Here is a 23479-nt window from a genome sequence, read left to right as displayed (position 1 = left end):
TTCACATTCATTGCTTATTTGTACGGCTCGAACCAATTTACCACAGGTGTCGTGCAACCAGAACAATTCAAAGGATCGCTCGCCCCGGGCGCATTTTCGACGCCCGCGTACGAATAATATTCGTAACATATGGGTGTTTGATTAGCGATCAATTATTACAATCGCCCACGCTTACACATTCGTAATTATTATTTATTTATAGCGTACATACATACCCACACACCCACGCGATCTAAGCTGGACACTATCGAAGAGAATTTCGCAGATTGAAAAAAATGCGAAATCGCAATAGTCACAGATTAAGCTTATCTCTGGCTCATCTTATCTATAGACAATTTTTTGATAGCGCCTCGGATTTTTCAATGTGTTTATCGGATGCTAAACTAATTGCTACCATATACAAAATGAAAAGAGTAATATTACTCACGTTAGAGAAAGCATTGTGAAATTTCAACGCTCGTGGCAACTTTGAGATGAATAAAGTTCCGGTAACTAAAAAAAAATTCTGTATTACCCATTAACACATTGATTTTTCCATTTTTACACATTTATCTTTACATCTATACACATACACTGTACACTTTGCTCTTATCTAAAATCAATTTTAATATAAAAATCATCAAAAAATTTTACTCATTCATTTATCCATTTATTAAAAATCGCCTTTTATTTTATTGAGTACCATTTTTAAGATTTTAAAACTTCTATATCTCATCATATTGTACTCATACATTCACAAAAACGTATACACATAGGTAAACCTATGTACATGTTGGGCTCAAAACTGATAACCGGCATTAGTATCGTCTGGCTTGTCGCGTTCAACGTACCTGTTCTTGTTATTGATGTTGCTAAAACTAAATCTGTGCATACCTATTGGTATATAACGCGTGATTAATGGATGTTGTGTTGGGATCTAAGCATCTAAGTGCAAGCAAGTGATCTAGAAAAGCGAAAGTGTACATATGTATATACAATACATGCATACAAACCTGCATACATTCATATATATGTATCTCGCGGTGGAAACGTGTATGCGAATCTGTGCTATAGCGTGTAATTTTCACTAAAATTGCATACGAAAGAATTTATGTGTGGGAATTGATCTAATTATTTTGCTACAAAATACAACTAACGATTTTTTTTCATCTTTTTCATGCAAATTTATACTCAAACACACCACATCAAATGTAGCTCGGTTTGTGGTTAAATATGATATATAATAGCTATTCCTATTTACTGGGTACATACATACATTTACATATAATACACATACATATGTACTGTTACACAATACATATTTGAGATTTTATTTGTCAAAAGACAAATAAAATTTAATCGATTTGATAACGAGTGATAATAAGTATGAATCATATTGCGAGATAATTTGATAGATACTTAATTATAATGCAGAAATTAAATTGCCTATCTACAATTGAATCAATTTATACCATTATATTATTGTACTATAATTGATTTGTAGTTTTACAAAAAATAACATCATATAAAGAAACTTCACTAATCTTTGCGCAATATAACTATTTTATCGGCCTATATATTACACCAATGTTAACGCGATTAGTTTTAGTTATGGTTTTTTTAAGTTTTATAAAAATGTGGATTAGAAATATTGTTCTTGATCATAAGTGGATTTACAAGCTAGGGTAAAGAGAATATTTTATTTTATTTTTTATTAATGTGTCATTACGAGATTATCCCAATGCAACACCTTTGGCCAATTTTGTACATATGCACGCTTAATATAAATACCTAATGGTGAAAAATGAGGTCGGGTGGCCAATTTGGTAGGAACAGCTTCAACAATGAATTCAGGTAAATTGGCAAACTCTGACAGGAAACGATCGACCTGAAGTCACATATATCCAAGGTCTGACCTGCAACACTGGATCAGGGCTCGAACCCGTGACCCCTCAGTTGTTAGCATTAAACGCTAACCACTGAGCTATGTTGCTATAATTCCTAATGCTACCGATTGTTACAAAATTCTATAATTTTACTATTATTTTGTAAAGATTTTTGAAGTTTCTATAGAATAGATCGGATCCAATGAATAATATTCGAAATCAAATAAATCCGTCTAATTGATTAAAAAATTACATGCATCAATTAATAGTAAGAAGTAATCTTAATATGCTTTGTAGATGTGTTAATATTAATCTTGATTAAATCGTAAAAAACATTAATTTTGCTCGTTGTATGTAGTATATTCTGATCGGCTAATTGATCTGCCGATAAAACATTCACCCGCTTGTATGCAGGATGTTTCGAAATAAAAAATGCTAGAGCAAGAGTTGCATACGAATCAAGAGTTGCATCGAAGGCAGACGAATCGATCGACACGTGCATTTCCGGTACTAAAATTATACACCATTCAATCTATTACATTCAGCGAATGCTGGATACCACTTGTGGGCTTTCATCGCGTCTAAATTGCACTACAACAACCTAAAAGTATTCGTTTTATTGCAACCAATTAGAATTTTCGCAACGATCGAATCCACTCTTATGTACTTGCGATATTTCAAGAGTATCTCACACTCAAAGGTAAATAAATTATATTTACGTAAACGCTTGATAGTTACTCGGTAGAGCTATTGACGCCTACCCGTTTATCATACTTGATGTTTTCCTTTAATTTTGTGAAAATTATTAATCGTCATGTCGTTGATGTATTTTCCAAAAAATCGGAACCTTAATAATAACATTACGGAAATATGCTTAGATTTTGTAATATACATACATATAAACTGTATTCAAATGAACACGCCCATACGATGTACACTATCCATTATAACACATTGTGAATATTGATTAAAAGCACTTTCAATATTTGATCAAGCACATTAACGTGTCCAAATTTAATGCATAATAGATAAAGCATGTCCAAATTAAAGGGTGGGAGGATGAATGGGGGGGGTCGATCATTCGCATTTTTTTATGTCACTAAAATCTCATTATTTTTATAATAACAAATGTTTCATATTTATAATAAGTGGACATTGTAATCATAATATTTTATTTAAATTCAGCAACGTAATGCGTGCTAGTTTTGTACATGTATAAATTGAACATTTACATTTATATTATTTAAATCAGTGTTATAAAAAGTTATTTTGAAATGAAAAAATCATTTTTTTCTTTTTTCAACTTTCAAAAGAGTAATTCTGTTGAGTACACGGTAAGTTTTTTTTTTAAGAAAATTTTCATGTGAAATACATATATTATCTGTTCTATAACTATTTTTTCTGTTTTTATTGTTGCAGTCCAAGAACGACATGCAAAATGGGAAAAACCAAAATCCAGCTAAATCCAGGCTAGCAAGGTATAAAAAAAGTAAAAATTGAATATAAAAAAAAAATGTTTTTCTAAAATTTATATCATTTGTTTAATTTATTGAATTTTTTATCTGCATATTGAAATATGTGGTATCTAGCTAGGGACATCTGTAGTTCAAAATTAAAATCTAAATAATTTATCTTGCGTTTCTTTTTAGAGACTCCTTAGTAATAGATGTCTATAATAAATTATAGCTTTTGGTAGTTATCGATAGATGTCTATAGTATATTTTTTTATTATTTCCCAGCGCCCATAGCAATCCTCAAATATCTGGACCAATTTCAATACAAGAAAACAATCGACTCGCAAATCTCTCAAGGCAATCGAGTGTGTACAGTCCAACAATCAGCTCAAAATCGAAAATAGCGACCATCTCCAGCAGACCGAGAGTTAAAAGATCTCCAGATATAGATAAAAATTCCCTGACGCCGTCTCCGGAAGACACGCTAACTTCTACAGAATTAGCGAAGCCTCAAAGGAAAAGCATCATACAATTCTTTCAGAGTCAACGAAAGAGTGGGATTCCTTCCCCGAAGTCATCCAACTCGAGCCCTAAAACATCTGAACCCATCTTCCCGTCAAGCAAGGGATCTTCGGCGAAGGCAAACAAAATTCCGCTGGATGATAAGCGTTCGGCATTGCCGAAACCTCGGAGCACGGTGCCTAAAATTGGTAAGAAAGAAACGCCACAGGGGTCTATCTTGTTCAAGTCGGTGCCCAATTTGAGAGGCACCAAAAATCTCAACAACAATGACGCATGGCAGGGACAGAAAAATTTGCAGAGTCAAGTAGCCAGATCGTCTCCAAATGTGAGCAAGACGAAGACTTCTAGTCTCATTCCGAGGTAAGATGACAGTATCAATAATACTTTCAGCATCGCACATAGACTTATTCATGACACAACAAACGATTCTCAATAAATCACGCTTTGTATGCTTCGAGTGCCAACAGTAATCCAATAGGCAGGGAAGAAAACTTATTTCTTAGGCCTATTATTGGTATTAAGCTCGGTATTATTATAGCATGTGCTCAATCACATGTGTTCTACCAGCGCCTAACAAAAGAGTAAACAAACATGTTTACTCTTTATATAAGCGTGACGGATCGCAAGTACAACCTCTTCTTATTAAATAAGCACAAAGTAAGGGATGACTCACACGGACGCCACCCTAGAAGCCGATATTCTCACTTACGATATCCGCGCCGCCACAAGCTCCCTTGTGAAAACTGTCCCTGAACGGAAATACTACAATATACGAGCCGTTATATTTGAAAGTGGCAGAAGTCCAATTTTCAGTTCCAAAAACTATTTCTGTTTGACTTCATTCAAAAATTGTTTTACAATTTTTGAATGAAGTCACGAAGTCACAATTTTTGAATTGAATCACTTATTTTAATTCGATATGTCCAGAATCTCGGAAAAGCAGAATAAAAGTATTTTTAAATATTATTAAACGCAAAATAATATATTTAACATTTTGGTTCATTCTAATACGGGAAAACTCATACAACGAATAATTCAATTGTTAGTAGTAGGAAATTCCAGCTAGAGATTTTTCTAATATAATCGATACTGTTTCTTTCATAATTTTTGGTTTCAATTACATACATAGCATTGGCATATCATGAAAATCTCCCCGTTTTTTATTGCACAGCTTTACTAATGTATGTTCGAGCAGGATACAAGGGGACTAGGTGACGTCATAACGATTCCCCTTGTATCCTGCTCGCGCAAACGTAAGTGAGGCTGTGCGATAAAAGCATCCCACTGATACGTAGATAAGACCAGTGGTGTGCCGTGGAAATCTCCCTGTTTTTATGGCACAGCGTTACTTACGTGTGCGCGAGCGGGATACATGGGAACTAGGTGACGTCATACCGAGTCTCCTTGTATCCTGCTTGCGCACACGTAGGTAAGGCTGTGTGATAAAATAGAGATATTTCCACATATCATCACATGTTACATAGTTTTATTTAACTTGGCATTTCTGTATGTGGTTCGTATAATGAGCCGATTATCTTGGAATATTCCGATGTATGAAAACATAAAGTGACCCCCCCCCCCTTTAGTTAATAGTTAAATAAATAGTATGAGTAAATAGACTATGTTAAATAGAGAACACCTTATAGTAGATTTAAGAACATTATCTATAGAAGCGTTAAACAATTTGTGACGTGTCAAAGTGGTTGATTATTCTGCTTATCAATTTAAAATATTGATGTTTGTCGAATAAAATAAGATATGTATTTTGTCTATTTTGATGATTTGTAGGTGGAAAGTGCACGTTGCATACAGTTGCACAAATGCACTGTGCTCGATCAATAGCCGCACCTAGAATTCTCCCTAGGGGCAAATTAGTATCACGAACCTTTCTTGATTCCACCCATAATTTCCGTTTGGGCTTTATTTGCTATTGCTTTCGAGGGTTCTCTCAAACAGAGGGAGACCACTTCAATGTCGACTTTCTTGGAGCACGTTCCAATTTCTATAAATTATTCAGTTTGATTGTCTATTCCTTTTTTAATCAATCAATAGTGCATTGCTTATTGAGAAACTCGACTCTTCTATCGCTATCAACTTTTATAGCACCACATTAAAACGTAAGTGGACTATAAATCGGTAACGTGAGAACGTTAATTGAAAATAAAAAATCTAATTAATTGAACGACTGCATCAATGGATCCTTTGTTGTTTACAATCTAAGATTTCTGAGAACGGAAACTCCATTGAATAAAAAAAGAGAATACGGTGAGGGTTTACATATGTACACGTGTTGTTGCAGTATTAAATTCTGTCATATCATACAATTGTTTTACTACAATTCGTTTCAAAGTTTAAAAGTTAACCTTCGTCCCAAAATTATTCATTGTTTCTCATGTTTAATTCCGTCTTCCGAGCATAGTAGTGTAGTGACTACATTTTTCAAGTAGTGCATATTTGCATAATGCCCCGTCTCCGATGAAGATGCTGCATCTGTTTCCTTTCACACATACGCACACCCTGGCACATCCGTGCACTTGTGGTGCATACAAGAAAAATGCACTGTTCTTGAAAGGATCCCCTCGCCAGCTAGATCCATTTAATGCACACTCTGTGTGCGTTATTAAACACCGTAAAATCCCCAGGCTCTTCCAGTCGAGTGTGCAAAATTACTGCACACTCATACCGAACCGAAATACATGTACGATTCATTTTTTTTAACCCAGCTGAATTCTTCATCATCTCCATATCGAATATCAAATACAGGTTTTGAAAATGTATAGATGGAAATTTATTCAAACACTACAATATGTAGTTCTGGTTATCCTAGTTGTATCAGTCAAGGACTCACATTTTAAGAAACACATTGTCTAGAAATTTTTCTCTTGATATGTCTTTCGTAATATCTTTAGCTATGACAGAGACCTGTTTTCTGATAAATCACCTTCACAAAGCACACGACATTAAAGTATCGAGTCCTCGTTAACTTATTGCAGAAAACGGTATTACAAAACTGTTCCAAAAACAATCACTTGTAACATACCATAAAGACTTTCCAGTAGATTAGTATCGCCACTGTCAAGAGTGCATCGAATGCGAAAAAAGAAATGTTCGCAATAAGTACCACATTTCTATTTTAGTTACAGATCAGTGATGGCTAATTCGATAAATTATCAGCTTATATTGGCTGATAGAATCTAATGAATACATTTTTTGTATTGGAAAAATGTATCCTCCCCCTATAATATATTAAATAAGGGTATTTGGGTGTGCTCTAGGCGCGGTTTTTATATATGAGTCATAATGGACTATAAAACTGACCATATCCACCCACTTTGATTACATATGTATTACCATTTGTATTTACATATTCATGTGTTGTCCCCTTCCGCTCCTCCAATTGTATAAATTCAATTCCGTTTTATGCTATATGCTGATCTTATCAATAAAGCAAAAATATTTGCCATATTGATAAGATCAGTTGGTAAACGCGTCGATCACTTACAGTACAAATATTTTCGCAACCATAAAAAACTTTGTATACTTAAATGACATTTAAGTATACAAAGTATACTTAAATGTCATTTATAGAATTCGGTACAGGTTTTTCTAGTTTTCTTTTTGTTTATTTTTACTATCCCACTATGATAAACATATTTTATGCATTTCTCTCGAGAATGTCGTCCTTGTCTTCAACCCTAGGTCGGCAGAAGGCACTGTTGCCGTCCTCCAAACAAGTTCTAAATAATAATAAAAAAAAATAATGTTAAGATTCATAGGCCCATACACGCTCTGCAATATCGACGTATCGATCAATCAAAAAGCGCTTTAAACTATTAATTTATCACAACGACTTTCTCATAGAAAATTTCAACGAAATTTGCATCTTCGACAATGACATTCGTAAGCATGATTAACGGTCGAGAATCGCCCGTGAAGGTCGTCGTCCATATTAATTCGTCCACATTGAACGTTCCCTAAAACGGCACAATATATCAATAGTCTTTTATATGATTATTTATGGTCAGCGATGACAGGAAGCGCGCTTGGGCGATGTAAATAAGTCAAAGAGTTAAAAAAAACTGTGCCAACATTTTTATTGAACGTGTTCGCTAAAATCTTCCATCGTAACAAACGTTATTAGCATAACATAGTACATATGTTGATGTACATCTTATTATTTTATTAGGTATTTAATTTAAAAAAAAAAGTATATACATATATATAATGTTCAATGTAATAGTTTATCAATTATTATATGCACGATAGAGATTGGGGTTGCTTGTGTGATTTGAAATCCAGGTGTATTTTCCCATTCGAACTAATGGGTTGTACTGACGAATCACACCGAGCGTATTCTAAGCGCCCTTTTGCTTTACCTGCCGCGATTAAAATCAGTCAAACGTGCATAAAATTTTATGTGAAAGTGTTACCCTACCCTTCGATTTGATGTTGTAGTTATATACATAGTAAAAATAAAAGCATGTTTTAATACATTTTTAAATGCAAAAGCACTTGAAATAATTAATAATATTTTAGAATAAATGGTAATTAAAAAGATTTAAATAAATTTATTCTGCTCTTTTATTAATAATACTGATCTATGCATACTTGATAACTTTAATTAGAATTATTCAATGTAACTATTAATTCCATCTGAAGAGATTTCTATTCTATATACATATATTATTCGGATCAACCCTTTTGAACTCCAATTTAATTAATTTGTGAATACTTCTTAATCAAAAAATCGTTTTTTGATTAAGAAGTATGCGCAAATTTTTGTCTAAGATAAAAATAGAACGTCCCGTAGGCATGAGTAAGTAAAACGGCGATCAAGGCAAATTTTGAGGAGCGGAAAACCGAAGAAGGAAAAAATATCAAAAAAATTGTGTAATTATATTCCGTTTATATTTCACTATTAATAATTCGTCATTCAAGAATGAACCGCCAACATATAATATGATATAAGCGAGTGTAACATAATAACTTCCAATAAAACATGTTGAATGATGATTTTTTCATTTATGAAATAGTTTTAGGATGGGCGGCATTTTGAACTTTCTCTAAGGGCGGCGCATAGTATAGAAACATAATTGAATATAAGGCACTTATCTATAAGTTAAAAGCCACTGATACTGTGATCATTATCTATTTTTAACATCATTTTTCTCATTAGTATTTATAATATTATCTTATTTTAATGTTAGCATTTAAGGCAGAATAGGAAAAAAGTTTAAAAACCTTTTAACAACTTATAATACATTTTGTACATACATACATATGTATATATATATATTTTATTTTTAGCTATTTTACAGATATTTTAAAGTCGATGATGTTAAAGCAAATAGTGTTTTTACCTGAAGATAGTATAGACATCTTGTTATCGCTGAGACTCTTCGCAAGTTAATTATCAGACTTCAGCGGCCAGGATGCTTTTACCCTCAAAAAATGGTTCACTATTGTCAACCTTTTTTTTTTGCACTCTTGCCTTGTAGGACAATAGTAATTGACAATAGTGAACCACTTTTTGAGGGTAAAAGCATCCTGGCCGCCGAAGTCTGTTAATTATTGATCATCGACATTACATGTGCAATACAATGCAACTCGTGTACGGGTGCACTATCCATAAGTAAACACCGTAGACGCCGGCTTTTGCGAAACGGTTTCGTGTTGCGTTTAGTTGTTGTCGCGCGCTCGCCGCGTCTGCTCGTGTCGCCACTGGCACCGTTTTAGTCTCTCGTCCATCAGTCAAAATTCAAATTTGAATTACGGTGCGATCGAATGTCATTTGTTTTATTATCGATGTTGACGGGCGGTCGTAAGCGCGTCGTCGACGGCTCGGTTCGCAATTTGCCGTTCGAGGCGAAACTGGCCGAAGGGAACGGGGTGCTTTTTCAAATGTGACCGTTGACAGAAACGTCTTCGGACCTTCGATGGAAGTCGGCGATTTTGTCGGTGTCGCTCTGACACTCCTCGAAGTGCTCGTCTCCAGACTACGGCGAGTCGCGATGCATCGCTGTTGCACACCTTTGAGGTTGTTGATCGGTTTCTTAGGCGCCGCACACACGTTACGATTATGGTCAAAGTTTGAAGAGATTGTCGTGTGCCAATATATGAAAAACTAAAACAAAAGAATACCGCCAAATTTCATTTATTATTTTTCATATTACATTATATTATTATTAATTTGATAGTAAACATATACATATGATCTTTTCAATCAAATGTAATTGTACGAATTTTATATACATATGTATTGTACAAATTCATTACATCTGATTTTATTGTACTTTCATAAGTAATATTAATATCTATTTAGACTTGGTTCTACGAAGTGGATCTACCAGTGTTGTCGTCCTAGGGTTTTCGGAAACACTACAAAATTTAAAATTTCTATTAACCTGTTGTTTAATGTTTTCATAAATAAACTTTCGTGTGACAAGTGTTTTTAAATTATTGATAACCAGTGGTTTTACCTGGATTCGCTCTGTATTTGTAATATACCCTGCTTAAATATGGCTAATCTAATAGTAAACATTTTATTAAATTTATTTGAATGTAATCATTTGTTTTTTTTTTATTAAATTTAACGTCACGGATTCTACCACCCAAACCTTACATATTTACATACATTAAACCTTACAAAGTCTCTTTCGAAATTATATATTAGATTAAATAAATTTTGTTGAAAAAGTATATGTTAATGCAAGTTAAATATAAGTTTTGTTCTTGGGTTTTAATGAAAGTAAAATAAACATTGAGTGTTCAATTGTACATTTATAACCCCCAATCCAAGCTGTTCCATAGCCATATAACCCATCCTTAATAAAAATCAGGTTGTCCGATACATATGTGTATTTTCACATACTTGGATTTAAAAAGTGTAATGCACAGTTGATAAAATGGTTATTGTAAGGACAGTGTGTATTGCGTCTTAGGTTTTTTTTTTGGGTTAAAAACCCGTTGCTGCAGAAATTGGATGACACCACTGGATCTATCTACAAACATTTATTCGTTACATAATTTTGTTAAATGGCTATGTCCACACTACCGATATCTACACCCGATATTTGCGAATTTTTCCATAACCAGTTCCTAAATAGCAACCACAGGTTGTTATCGGGTGTAGATATCGGTAGTGTGGACGTAACCAATGAGTTTGTTTTCAATGCGTTTGTAAAAATATATACATAATATATGAGTTGCTCTATTTGGCCAAAATATCATATTTTGTTCGCTTTCGATTTTATTTCGTTTATAAATTTTTGCGAAGAAAATCATTTCGTTCAGAATTTCTTCTCCCCACATTTTTTTCGCTAAGAAGGAATTTCTTCCTAGATCATAAAGTCAAACTGGGGCTAAAAGGCTTCGTTGGCACCCTCTCTGATGATACTAATCTTCGAGCAGGGAAGGAAAACATACAAGGGAGGGACGTCTTCTATCTATTCGAAATACGCATAAATACATCTTACGTACATTTTGCTATATACACATTTTGTGTGTGAACTCGAACATGTACTTGTCACTGTTTGATGGATGACTAGAATTATAATTATTCATTCGGTTATTTTTGTCAGAAAAATAATAATCCTATAGAGAAATTATCTATGCGGGGTATTGTGAGAAAGTCGAAAGATAGATTGTCAATGTGAATGCAAGAACACAAATGTGAATGCAAGTATGAGAAAATCCATACGAGTTCAAAGGGGGAGAAATCTATTAATCTTATTCTTTGTGTGTTATATTTTCAACATTTAACTTTGACCTGTAATATACACAATGTGAACGCGGCACTTTATATTCACCTTAGAAACCAACCAGCCAATCGAGTTTGTCAATCAGCAGACAAACGTGATCAAAATTAATACCACTAAACGTTGACTCGTTACAGGCCCTGATTTATTTCGAAAAAAATACTCCAAATCCGTTCCTAAAACAACTATTTCAGGAATCCAACTTTTACATGACTCATTTGAAATATCTGAGTGCACCAATTTAGCCATTGTGCATGCGAGTTTCCTGTTTTGCACATCTCATTGTTACTGAAGTCATTAATACATACTTGAAATATTGAATGATTTTAACGATGAACTTTCGACAAGGTAAAAGAGATGATCCTATATATAAGATCCTAAAAATCGAATCTTTGGTTTCGAAACGAGCGTAGGAGAAGCCTTCGACTATATATCTACACATTTACATATATCTATATAAATTTGCGCCCTGATTTATTTTAAAAATTAATCATCGGTCAATAATTAACCGATTCATTATTCATTACTTAAATATTTGCAATAAGTGAATTCCGACATGAAATAATGTTATCTTATCTGAAATAGTTATTTTATCGTACTTATTATTGTATAGGTGTGAGACCAATGTTGTTTTTTTTTTTTGCTTATCGAACCAGTCGGTTATTATTTGACAGAACCGTGACGAAATGTTGTTACAGTTGACTTGGTGAAACATATGCAAACCAAAATAATCTTCCATGAATGTTAATTAGGCTTTCATATAATTCGTTCGCTCCAAAAACTTGGGTAACATTGCGATGGTGATTTTAAACCAAAAAAGGCTTCTTCACTTGCAATGTGCACCTTTCACATTGGAATAAACGAGACCTTCTGGCCTTATTTGAGTCGGTTCCATAGTAGATTTGTATTATATACTGCTCATGATACCTGTAGCTACTTACATATGTACGTATTCACCATGAATTGGCCTTATGAATTGACCATCACTACACAAATTTCAGTGAAATTCTCACGAAATTGTTAAGTCGCATTGTTGAGATGAAAGGGTGTTTCGGTATTTCAATATCAATTTATCATCAAGATAAACTTTTACTAGCAAATTATACTTTCACTGAGCCAGTTTCTTTCTCGGCTCCCATTATAGGCCTCAAAAATGCTAACAATCTCGTTCAGTTCCTGTCAAATATTTATATATACATATACATAACGAAATATGTAGGTTAGAAGTATGACGAAGGTGGTAATTGATGTTGAGAGTAGAGAGAGTGAAATGGAAATGGGCTTGTCACGTAGCTAAAAGAACGGACAATAGGATTGCTCGAATGGTACCCGAGATAATTTAAAAGGGTGCAAGGTAGGCCAACGGGGAAACGGGTGGATGAAATGAAATCAGAAAATTTGTGGAATGAGATGGATGAGAGTTATTCGAGATAGTGACGAATGGAAGCGTATTGGAGTGGCCTTCATCCAGCAGTGCATGGCGAATGCCTATGAATGATGATGATTAGTTAAATAGATTCATATTTCATATATTCAAGTAAAACCGTTTTATATGCAGATATCGATCTCTTTATAAAAATGTATTATTGAACAAGATAACTCGCTTTTTGCTATCTATTTTTTGGAATCTCAAGAATATGGATATTGAACGTTAATCTAAATATATGGATAAATTTGAATAAGGTACATCATCGATTATATAAAGACGAAAAAGCCGTTCGCTCGGGGTACAGACTTATATATAAAAAAAATGAAAACGGATCGATTACCGATTCTGATTACAAATCAGTCAAATTCTCAAGGTCGAATTATCTCATGATCTCAATAGTTCATCTGACGTTATATTTAGATAAAAATAAAGCGAGAATCATCGGTCATCTTCTAAACCCATCCAGAAAGGATTGAACGCGTATTGAAATTTTTACCCAAGTCCTCTGCATTAGAATGGCCGCTTTCAAATGATTGATGTAGTATTCAACTGTTGTTTGAGCGACATGTGAAAACAACCACTTTCATAACAACGTGTGAAAAAAAGCATTGTTTTCATATTTTTCACTAAAAAACATATGTTATATTCAGGTAGTGCTAATTCCGGAGTAAACAGCTGGTGTATTACACATACATAGGTTAATTACAGAATTTCGTAGCAACAAAACACCAATTGGCACAGTTTCCCATGATGCCTCTTCAAGCATTAACATCTCAATAGTGCCAGTGCAAACAATGGACCGCTTTAGTCACGTTCATTTTCCATTTGCACGTTTTGGCCGATATCTTGGCAATATTTGTGCGAGGTCGTCTTATCTCAGTCTCTCATACTCTTCATCTCTGTGTTGTCTTTGAGACGTGTGTGTGAGAGTGGACTAATAACCCGAATTTGGAGGCAGACGATTAGAATTGAGCTGTGCTATTAATTGCATATTATGAAAGTTGCATTGTGGATCAGACTCCAAACGCATTATGGTTAACCTTGACTCGACGATTGTGAAGTGATCGATAAAATGTGCATACTAAATAAAAGTCTGTCATAATAGAATACGAGTATGGGATAGGAATTGCGCTTTTGCAATAGGATGATCGATATAAATTATTTATTAAACTTGGCACTGTACCAGTAGAATATGTGAACCTGTAACGTGGGCGAAAATGAAGCCTGGAATTTAATCATTAATTAGAATTTTTTTTTGGCTTCGTCACACGCGACTAAACGGTTCCAATCGACTAATTAGAGTCCGATAACGACACTGAAATTCCTTATAAAGCAAAGAAAAATACGGCTATGACGTATTAAGATAGGAATTCAAGTCCTATTTCCGACATGTTTCTTTCCTTTTCAAAAGAAGATAATGATCGATTTTATTGTACATTTTGAGTATTCCCAAGTTCAAAAGATGTCTGTGCATTTTTCACCTTGACAAAAAAGAGGTTGCTCTCACTCACTCTTCATTTTTGTTTGAAGATAAAAAGTAAGTTTGAAGTACTAAAATATGTAGCCAGAAAGATACTAGATAAGAAGTTCACCGAATTTCAAGCATCCGATTCTGATTTACAGCTACTTTATGGTAGAAATTTGTCGACAGATAAGTTTCTATAAATTTTTTGGCCGTAGTTTCTTTTGCAATTTGAACCCAAATTTACATTTGATGAAAAAAAAGGTTTTTGTTCGACAAAAGTTTATCAGAAACGCTAAGAAATTTGTCACACAAAATGATACATACATATATGTATCATAGATATATGAACTATATAATAAAAGTCTGCCGACGAATTTATTACATATTTATTGCTACCACATGATTCACTAATTGTTTTTACTATACATATATATCTTATTCGGCTTCCTTTACGGTACTCTTTTACTTGTAAAAAACTACGGGCTAATCTTGTGCATATACATATGTGTAATTTTTTTTTCGAAAATAACGATTTTGCCGTATGTCATCACTTTCTAGTCTAAATATCATATTGGATTGTGTCCCTACCTTAGAAAAACTACCTTTGAAACATTCAGAGAGGTTAACGGGTTTGAGCCCTGGATTGACCGCGATATAGAAAATAATTTATTCGGAAGTATTTCTGTACTGCTGCTAGTCAGACTTGGATATAAGAAACTCCAGGTCGATTTTTACCTTTCGGAGTTTGCCAATTTATCTGTTTTAATTGCAGAAACGGTTCCAAACATATTGGCAACCTATCCTCATTTGTCACTTGTCAGCACGCCCACTTTAACACAAAAGCTTAGTCGATTTTAATACCATGAAACTCGACCATAGGAGATATGTTGCAAATAAATCATCCTCTCCCTAATTACGTATTTATCGATCAAATTGGTCTTCTCGATATTCGTATAGAAATTAGGTCTGTTAAGTCGTGATTTTTTGTCTCCAGTCGGAATCAGAATCCTCAATAATCCAAGCGACTCCGACTATAACTCCGTTTTCACATTTGAATCGCATTTATTTTTTTCTTAATGTAAATGAATATTTCAATATTCATTACTAACTAAAAGTGACTCAATGGGTAAACGGATTATGCTGCAAAAAGCGATCTCGCGCACGTCACTAAAATCTCGAACATCTGTCTCCCAAAAACTCCATCAATCGAAAGCTACCCACGTGAAATATTGTACTAACGAAAATTGGAGTGCCAGATATTCCGTGATCTAGACATTAATTTAGATCGATCACCGAACCACCCAACGCATGCAGATCTGAGACGCAGTTTAGGTCAAATTGAGGGGATTGCTGATATTTGACAAATCCGTTACGACAAATGCGTCAATTTTATCAGTTTCATGTAGTGTATTCACAAATAAAAATAAAGTAAAAATACCAAATATTGAAAAAAAATTATCAGTATATATTCGGCACTCTGTATTAGTTCTCCAGAGATATAAAAAATGGTTCTAGGACACACCCCCTGAACACACACCCCCGGACACATACCCTTGGTCAAAAATCCCCGGGACATTAACCCCCCGTGCAAATATTTCAGCCAGAAAAATACATATATCAGATTCTTTATAAATAATCAATAATAATAATTTGAAATATACAAACCTCCAAAATCAATTGTATTTAAATCTCTTTTTCTTTTCTCGATTTTACAAATTCCATCATGGGACAGTCTAAAAATATTTAAAATATAATAATAATAATATAACAATAATACATATATAATTTTATTAAAATTTACCTTCAATAACACAGAACGCAAACGCTAACTGGTGACTAAAAGTCTTTTAAATTGATATTTATTCTATTTACTACAATAAATTGAAATTAAATATTGTATATAAATTGAAATTCAATATGCTATATTACTTTACTTTATTATTAATTATGTATTACTATTTTTAAATAATTATTTTAAGTTAAGTTATTTGCACGGGGGGTTAATGTCCAGGGGGTTTTTGGCCGGGGGTATGAGCTCGGGTGGGTACGTGTCCAGGGGGTACATGTCCAGATACTCAAATATTACCTAAAATTTTTAAAATCAGAGTCGGAGTCGTGTTTTCTTTGACGACTCCACAGCCCTGGTAGTATGTACGTAATCATCTCTACATCGAGTCGCATAAGAACAAGCTATCTGAATATCAAAGCTCAAAATCCAAAATCAGTATTCAAAACTAGTGCGTATTTTGATATTTACATACATAGAATATCGGTCTCCGTGACGGGCCGGAATGTAAAATTACCGAAAACGCAAATATCGGAAGGCAAAGATCGAAAATCGAAAGATCTTAAGTCGAAAGATCAAAAAAAAAAGGGTGTATGGTAAACGGTACATACTCACTTAATTTGCGCGAGCAAGATACAACAGGAACAAGAGGAACAGGCTTTTCCTCCCGTATTAATGTGCGCGCGCAGAATTAAGTGAGTATGTACCGTTTACCATGCACCCTTTTTTTTATCTTTCGACTTAAGATCTTTCGATTTTCGATCTTTGCCTTCCGATATTTGCGTTTTCCTCTAATTTCACATTCCGGCCCGTGAGGTAGACCCATAGAATATATGTACATATGTTTGTATTTACGTGTGTCTCACCTCAAGTGACTCGAGCAAAACTTTTTCGTGCGCTCCAATTTATCATCGGTAAACAAACTGTTTCCTTCCGATTTCGTTCTTGGAAAAGAACAATCACGCGATTGGTGCGATGAAACGCGAATGTATCCACACCGGTGTTTCTCAAATAATTATAATAATAATAGGATTAGCCCAGTTGTGTGTGGTGTGTGCGCAAGTGTGCTAATTGAAAACAAACATCAGCTGACCGAACTCCACTCTCATTCGCTCGTTCAATGTCTCTTTTAACTCGTCTGTAATCTTTTGGGTTTAAAAACTTAACTTCGATCAATATTCAAACTGATATCGATCGCTTCTACTCGCTGGAATGTAATGTGTTAAGATTAATAGCGTTGCTGTCGAGAGCGACGTTCCCAAGTTTTGACACAAAAACTTTTGCTGATGGCATAAATTTAACGGCACATTTATTTTGTAATACGTGTTAAAATTCCCTAGGTAGTTTTCGTATTTATTATTCATCTTTTTATATAGAAAAAAGCAATATGTGCATAATTATATTTAAAAATTTACAATTAAAAACATTTAATTTTGCCGGCAGAGCGAATTGGAAAACTCGTTTCATCATGAATATTGATCAAAATGAGACGAAACTCTGTACGACTTGTTACGTACTGTTTTTCTTTCTTCTAATGGTTCTGAACTAATCATGGCTGAAGAATTATGTACAATATCCAATTTTCTAAACGATGCTTGTTATCATTAAATTTGTGATAAGGACTTACAGTTGTGTGACTCACAATCACCGTAGTGGTGCTGTCGTCTTATAACCAGACTAAGGCGATCGATAGATGCTTTTCGCACAAAAAATGGTTCACTGTTGTCAATTTCTTATAAAAACCATGCTATTTTGCTCTCTTGCTTTGAACACTAATGGAGCGGTTTGTTATTTGAAAAGCATCCTTCCAACGCTGATCTTTTCTTATAAATTATAAGGTTATAAGTTATAACTAGAGGTCGGCGGTCGTTTTGCCACCATAAAATAACAATAGACCTCTCCATTGTGCGAGAAAACAGGAGAGCAAAAAAAATGGTTGATAATAGTAAACCATATTTTTAGCCTTCGAACATCTTGTCCGCCTAACGTAAGGTTAACTTCGACAGCATAAAACATGTTTGTCTAATTAACCATATATTTTTTTACAAGGCTATTCTTATTTCCACTTCGCTAACTAAATCCACAGCTTTAAGAACAGGCCTGTCACAGTGTTATCGCGACGGTTTCATCCAAACCCACGATATACAATAACAAACTAACTAACTTTTGGCATTTGAGTTTGCATCAACAATTTCACACCTCAAAATGTGTTCTTCCAATATTATATTCGTAACTTCCAAGAAAATAAGCTTTTGAAAGCACATATTTATATTTAAATGGTACAGTTGAGCTCCATATTGATCTTTTTTTCAATGTATGTACATACATAGGTCTAAAACACGATTTTGTCCTGTACCAAAAATTAAAGAAATGTAAACGATTAATGCTATATCATCGTCTACAGCCATTCATCATCCACTGCTGGATGAAGGCCTCTCGAAAACGCTTCTTTTTGTCTCGGTTTTGCACAATTCGCACATTCATACGTCATCATTAAAGAGCGGACAAGTTTGCGCCGTTCATTGTCCATTGTTCGCCGTGCATTGTTCATTTTTATGATGAACCTTTTTTTTTTGCACTCCACTTGCTTTGTAGTTTGCCCCGTTTCCTGGAAAATAGACCCAAAACGCCCTGTTTCCTGGAAAAAGCACGCTTCCGGTCCTACCTCTAGTCATCACTGGCAAAACACATCGGTCGAAGATCTTTTTCTTCAGGCAAAAAGGCATCTTTGATTTTAAAACGGCGTGGATTCGCCCAAAAGCGCTGCTTCCTAATTTCACGTCTCTTTATTTCCTCTTTACTACCGGACTATTATTTGTCCTAAATATAAATAATTACTGACTACTTTTTTACTATTTTATCATTTGATGAAATTTTATCAGGCTGCATGTTTGTTAAAATAACAGAAATTTCAAATTTGGACCGAAAAAATGGAGTTTGCCATTTTTTAATCATGCTTCTAGTTATGATCCGATAATGATTTATCTATAAAAATTTATCTATAAACTCACCTATGACTGATATGGCTTGAAAATATCTAAATTACTAAATAATATGTAAAATCCCACCACTTCGCGATTTTTAATAGCATTGTACAAATCATCATTCACATTTGTGTAAAAAAATTGATGCAGGCCAATTCACAATAACAACATCCGCATAAATTTCACGGTTCGTCTATTGTTCGTTCCGTAATCGAGAGTAGCGTTTTATCTCTTGGTTTGATTTTTGGGTTAAGTAGAATTTGTGCAGCGTAAAATATGCGGTTCTGGTCCGTAACCAGACCAAGAAGCACTATGGCCATCGAGAGAAAGCGGAACTGCCTCCGTTAGAACGGTCGTGGCCAGTTGACCCAGACCCAGACCCACTCGCTTTGGTCACATCTTCAATGTACAATTCAAATTGAACCAATGCCACGAGAATAATTGCATTAACCGTCTGTCTCATCCTTATCAACAATTGCTTGTTTGATCTTATCGTTCGCCTATTGTTGCCATTTATTAAGCAACCTCAATAAAATAGTTCTGGGTATATGTACATACATATCTACGTATTATGGAAAGTAAACATTTGTCGACACGTGTTATAATTATAATATAAGACGACCTAATGTAATATCGATTTACCAGATTGGATCTTGATATTTTTTAATACTTTTGACCGGTCAACTTGTCCAGTTAATCTTACACATCAACCGTCAACGTATGAACTCGTGGCGACCTCATAATATGGTGCCCTTAGGTTCAACTCCCATCAATTTCTACGTATTAGTGTTATATGTAGTTTGAAATTGAAACTCGTTAATGTATATTTTTTAAATTTATCATCGAGGTGTATCCCCAAATTAAATAAATTAAGAAATACATAACTCAAAATTAGCTTACTTCGAGACCATTGCTTAAAATAAGAGGGCTTTAATTACAATAAGAGTTTTTGTTTTAATATAATGTACATATAATATAAGGCACACAGCTTTATCGAACTGATGCACCCATATGTGATAATCAGCTGGTGGTTTGATTCCTACATTGACCACTACATATATGGCCTCAACTGATCATACATACATATATTTCTTATCATTATCATCATTTGCAGTCGTTCGGGATCCAATGCTGGATGCTCATTCACTCATTCGTATATATAACTCCACCATTTTCCGTACATCGTTTACTTGTGGCCTTTTCTCTTGGGTATCATCACTCAATTTTGTTGGCTATTCTAGTCATGCCTCTCACCTGCGTATTTCTTCTCATTGTACTTATTATACAATGTTTCATACATCTCCAAGTCCATTAGACTCTATATAATGCAAACTGTCTTATCCATACTGGGAACACGCATTGATTCAAAATTTTCTTCAAGCAAAGCGATATTTTTGATTTCGAAACAGCATTCATTATCATTTTTGCAAATTGCAAATACCGATTACCTCCACTACCTACTAATTATCGATATAACCAGCAGCTTAACAGTATTAATTGGATTCCATCTATTCTAGGGATATTTTTACAATTGAAACTTCACAATTTTTTACAAAATAACTTAAAAAATATACAATTTGGTAAGAATCGGACGTATTAGCAATTATAGCAATATAACTCAGTGGTTATCGTATAATGCTAACAACTGGGGGGGGGGGGGGCACGGATTCAAGCTCTGACCCGAAGTTGCTCGCCAGACCTTGGATATATGTAACTTCAGGTCGATCGTTTCGTATCAGAGTTTGCCAATTTATAATTTGCCACCTCCCCTCATTTTTCACTAGTATTTGAGTTTAATTTCAAATTTATAATAATATTATAAATTTATATATAGTAAATATGTACAAATTTGGCCATAGGTGTCGCCTTGAGGCAAAACCCGTAATGCTAAAGCCCGTAATGCCGGGAGCTAAAGCTTTGATATTATATATTTCAAATAAAAGTAGAAAATGAGTTTTATTCGGATTTTAGTGAAAAAACTTTCAAATATATTAGCAATGTTTTAATAGTACAAAAATTGATTTTGCTCAAATTTTTAGAACTATTTTATGGTCTCCGATATGGTCTTTCTAGTAATAATATTATGCATTCTAAAATATTAATTGGCACTCGGTAATCTCAAAATGAACCATAATTGTTTTATAATTGTATTATAGGTGTGATTTCCGTTATAAATATTCGTCGTAACCGAGTAATCAAACATATGAAGTGTTATATAATTAATTGTGTAAACCGAAATGAACATGTGATCGCTTGTTGTTGTTTTGCAACTATGGCCCACAGTGCAAAAGTGCGTGCCTGGTGGGCCTATTAATCATGAATAATTCTATGTGCATCGAAGTCGAATCACCAATATGCCACCGAGAACATTCGTCAATTTGACACGGCAATAATACCATAAAATATTTAAACATGATGAAATTCAAGTCGCTTTTCCGTAGGGGCCACCATACCCCGACGGCCTCCAAGAATCCGGAGACTCTTAAAGGTGCCACGTCTATTTCTAGTCTCGACTCGAAACATCACAAAGTAGCTCCGACCAAAGATAAGTCGTCCAAAGTCTTCGGCTCCAAGGACAAGTTGAACAAGTCTAAGAAGAAAGAGGAACTGTCCAGGCTCGCTCCGAGCAATGAGGCTCTGGACGAAGAGGAAAAACCACCGCCGAACCCCAAAATGGAGGTCGCCGAACACGGAGAGATACGGTCTGATATTTCAAACGTAAAGAGATCCAAAAACAACAATAAAATCGAGTACAGTTCTGCCGATGAGTTGTCTTTCGGTGTAAGCGGTCAAGAAGACATCGGCAGCGATCTGTACACGGGTAAATTATCTGGTTCGTGCCAATTGGACAAGACCGCTGAAAGTCTAGGCTCGTCTGATGACTTGCTCGCTCACCAAGAGTTTGCCAGCTTACCTCCAATGCCGATGGATATATCAGCCATCGAAGAAATACCCATCGACGAACCGGTTGAGGTGAATATATTACCATACAATTTTTATAATCTTTCAGAACTTTTATCATATTATGATTAATATTTTATAGGCGATAACAACTGTGGACACGTCCCTTCAAAATATTGAGGAATTGAAGACTTTACGATTAGAATTAGCAACTGTGATTGATGAAAAGACTGCCTTAGAAAAACAAGTAGCTGAATTAGTATTACAAGTTCAAGAAATGGGTGATCTTAGGAAAGAGCTGGCAATTGTCAAGGTATGATTTATTTTTGATGGAGTATTAAAATTTGTGTATTAAAATCCATCTTAATTTTAAATCAAATTACAATTTTTAGGCTTCGAGTGAGAGGGCTGCTGCAGAAAATGTAGCCTTAAGGGCTCGTTTACGAGGAGTTGCTCACTCACCGTTGAGTGATAGTGAAAAGAGACAACTCTTGCAAGATGCCGGTCATACTTCGGGACCTACGTCTATGCCAACAGTAATAATACAATTCATACAAAAAATAGAAGACATCTATGCGTTAAATGTGGACTTATATGATTCTATTTCGTATTTTAGGAAACGGATGGAGAAGCTTTGACTCCAGAATGGGATAAACATTCTTCTAGTTCACTAAGCGAAGTGTCAGTGGCATGTTTGCAAGATCGTATTTTGCAAATGGAAGAAACTCATTACAGGTACATATGTATATGTAATACTGTAATGGTCTAAATATAAGTCAATTCTGATTATAAGGCGAATCTGAATTTTTATAAAAAAATATATATTTTTCATTTGTTTGTAGCTGAAGCGCTTTTTTTTTAAATAAAAATGTCGCCTTATAATTGAACCAACATATGTAATTAAAAACATAATCCCATGTTTCAAATTTACTTAAAAGAGTATATGTTATTTCAGCACAAATGAAGAACTTCAAGCTACTTTACAAGAACTCGCTGATCTCCAAAGTCAGCTGACTGAAATACAAGTAGATAATGAACGCCTTTCCGATGAAAAAGCCGTATTGTTAGAATCGCTGTGTACTCAGACTGATAAATTAGAAGATACAAGAACGAAGGTTAATTTCAATTATTTTTTTTATTTTTTAGTATTTGTATTGAAAAAAAATTAATGATTATGATGCAATTAATTTTAGGCTGATACTCTTCAAGAACTTCTGCTCAGAGAAGGTGCTGAGCAAGAAGTCTACACTACTGAGCGAGAGCAAAAGCTAGTGATGTTGTTGAAGGTATGTGCACGTATACATATTTGTGAATGT

At 34.4% G+C, this 23479-nt stretch overlaps 1 protein-coding gene across 1 annotated transcript in view; it reads left to right on the top strand.

Moving 5' to 3' along the window:
- Positions 1-263: 263 nt before the first annotated feature.
- Positions 264-23479, top strand: part of LOC143912745 (uncharacterized) — a 29272-nt gene continuing 6056 nt past the window's right edge. Inside the window, exons 1-9 of the mRNA XM_077432094.1 lie at positions 264-488; positions 3285-3343; positions 3605-4201; positions 21704-22235; positions 22306-22476; positions 22556-22699; positions 22780-22898; positions 23119-23278; positions 23357-23449. Of these exons, the coding sequence (XP_077288220.1) occupies positions 474-488; positions 3285-3343; positions 3605-4201; positions 21704-22235; positions 22306-22476; positions 22556-22699; positions 22780-22898; positions 23119-23278; positions 23357-23449 (1890 nt within the window). The 5' untranslated portion in view covers positions 264-473. The remainder of the gene's footprint in view (positions 489-3284; positions 3344-3604; positions 4202-21703; positions 22236-22305; positions 22477-22555; positions 22700-22779; positions 22899-23118; positions 23279-23356; positions 23450-23479) is intronic.

Source organism: Arctopsyche grandis, chromosome 6 (genome assembly GCF_051622035.1).
Source record: "Arctopsyche grandis isolate Sample6627 chromosome 6, ASM5162203v2, whole genome shotgun sequence".
In the NCBI taxonomy this organism is placed as follows: Eukaryota; Metazoa; Arthropoda; class Insecta; order Trichoptera; family Hydropsychidae; genus Arctopsyche; species Arctopsyche grandis.
This window is presented reverse-complemented; position numbering and strand designations above follow the sequence as displayed.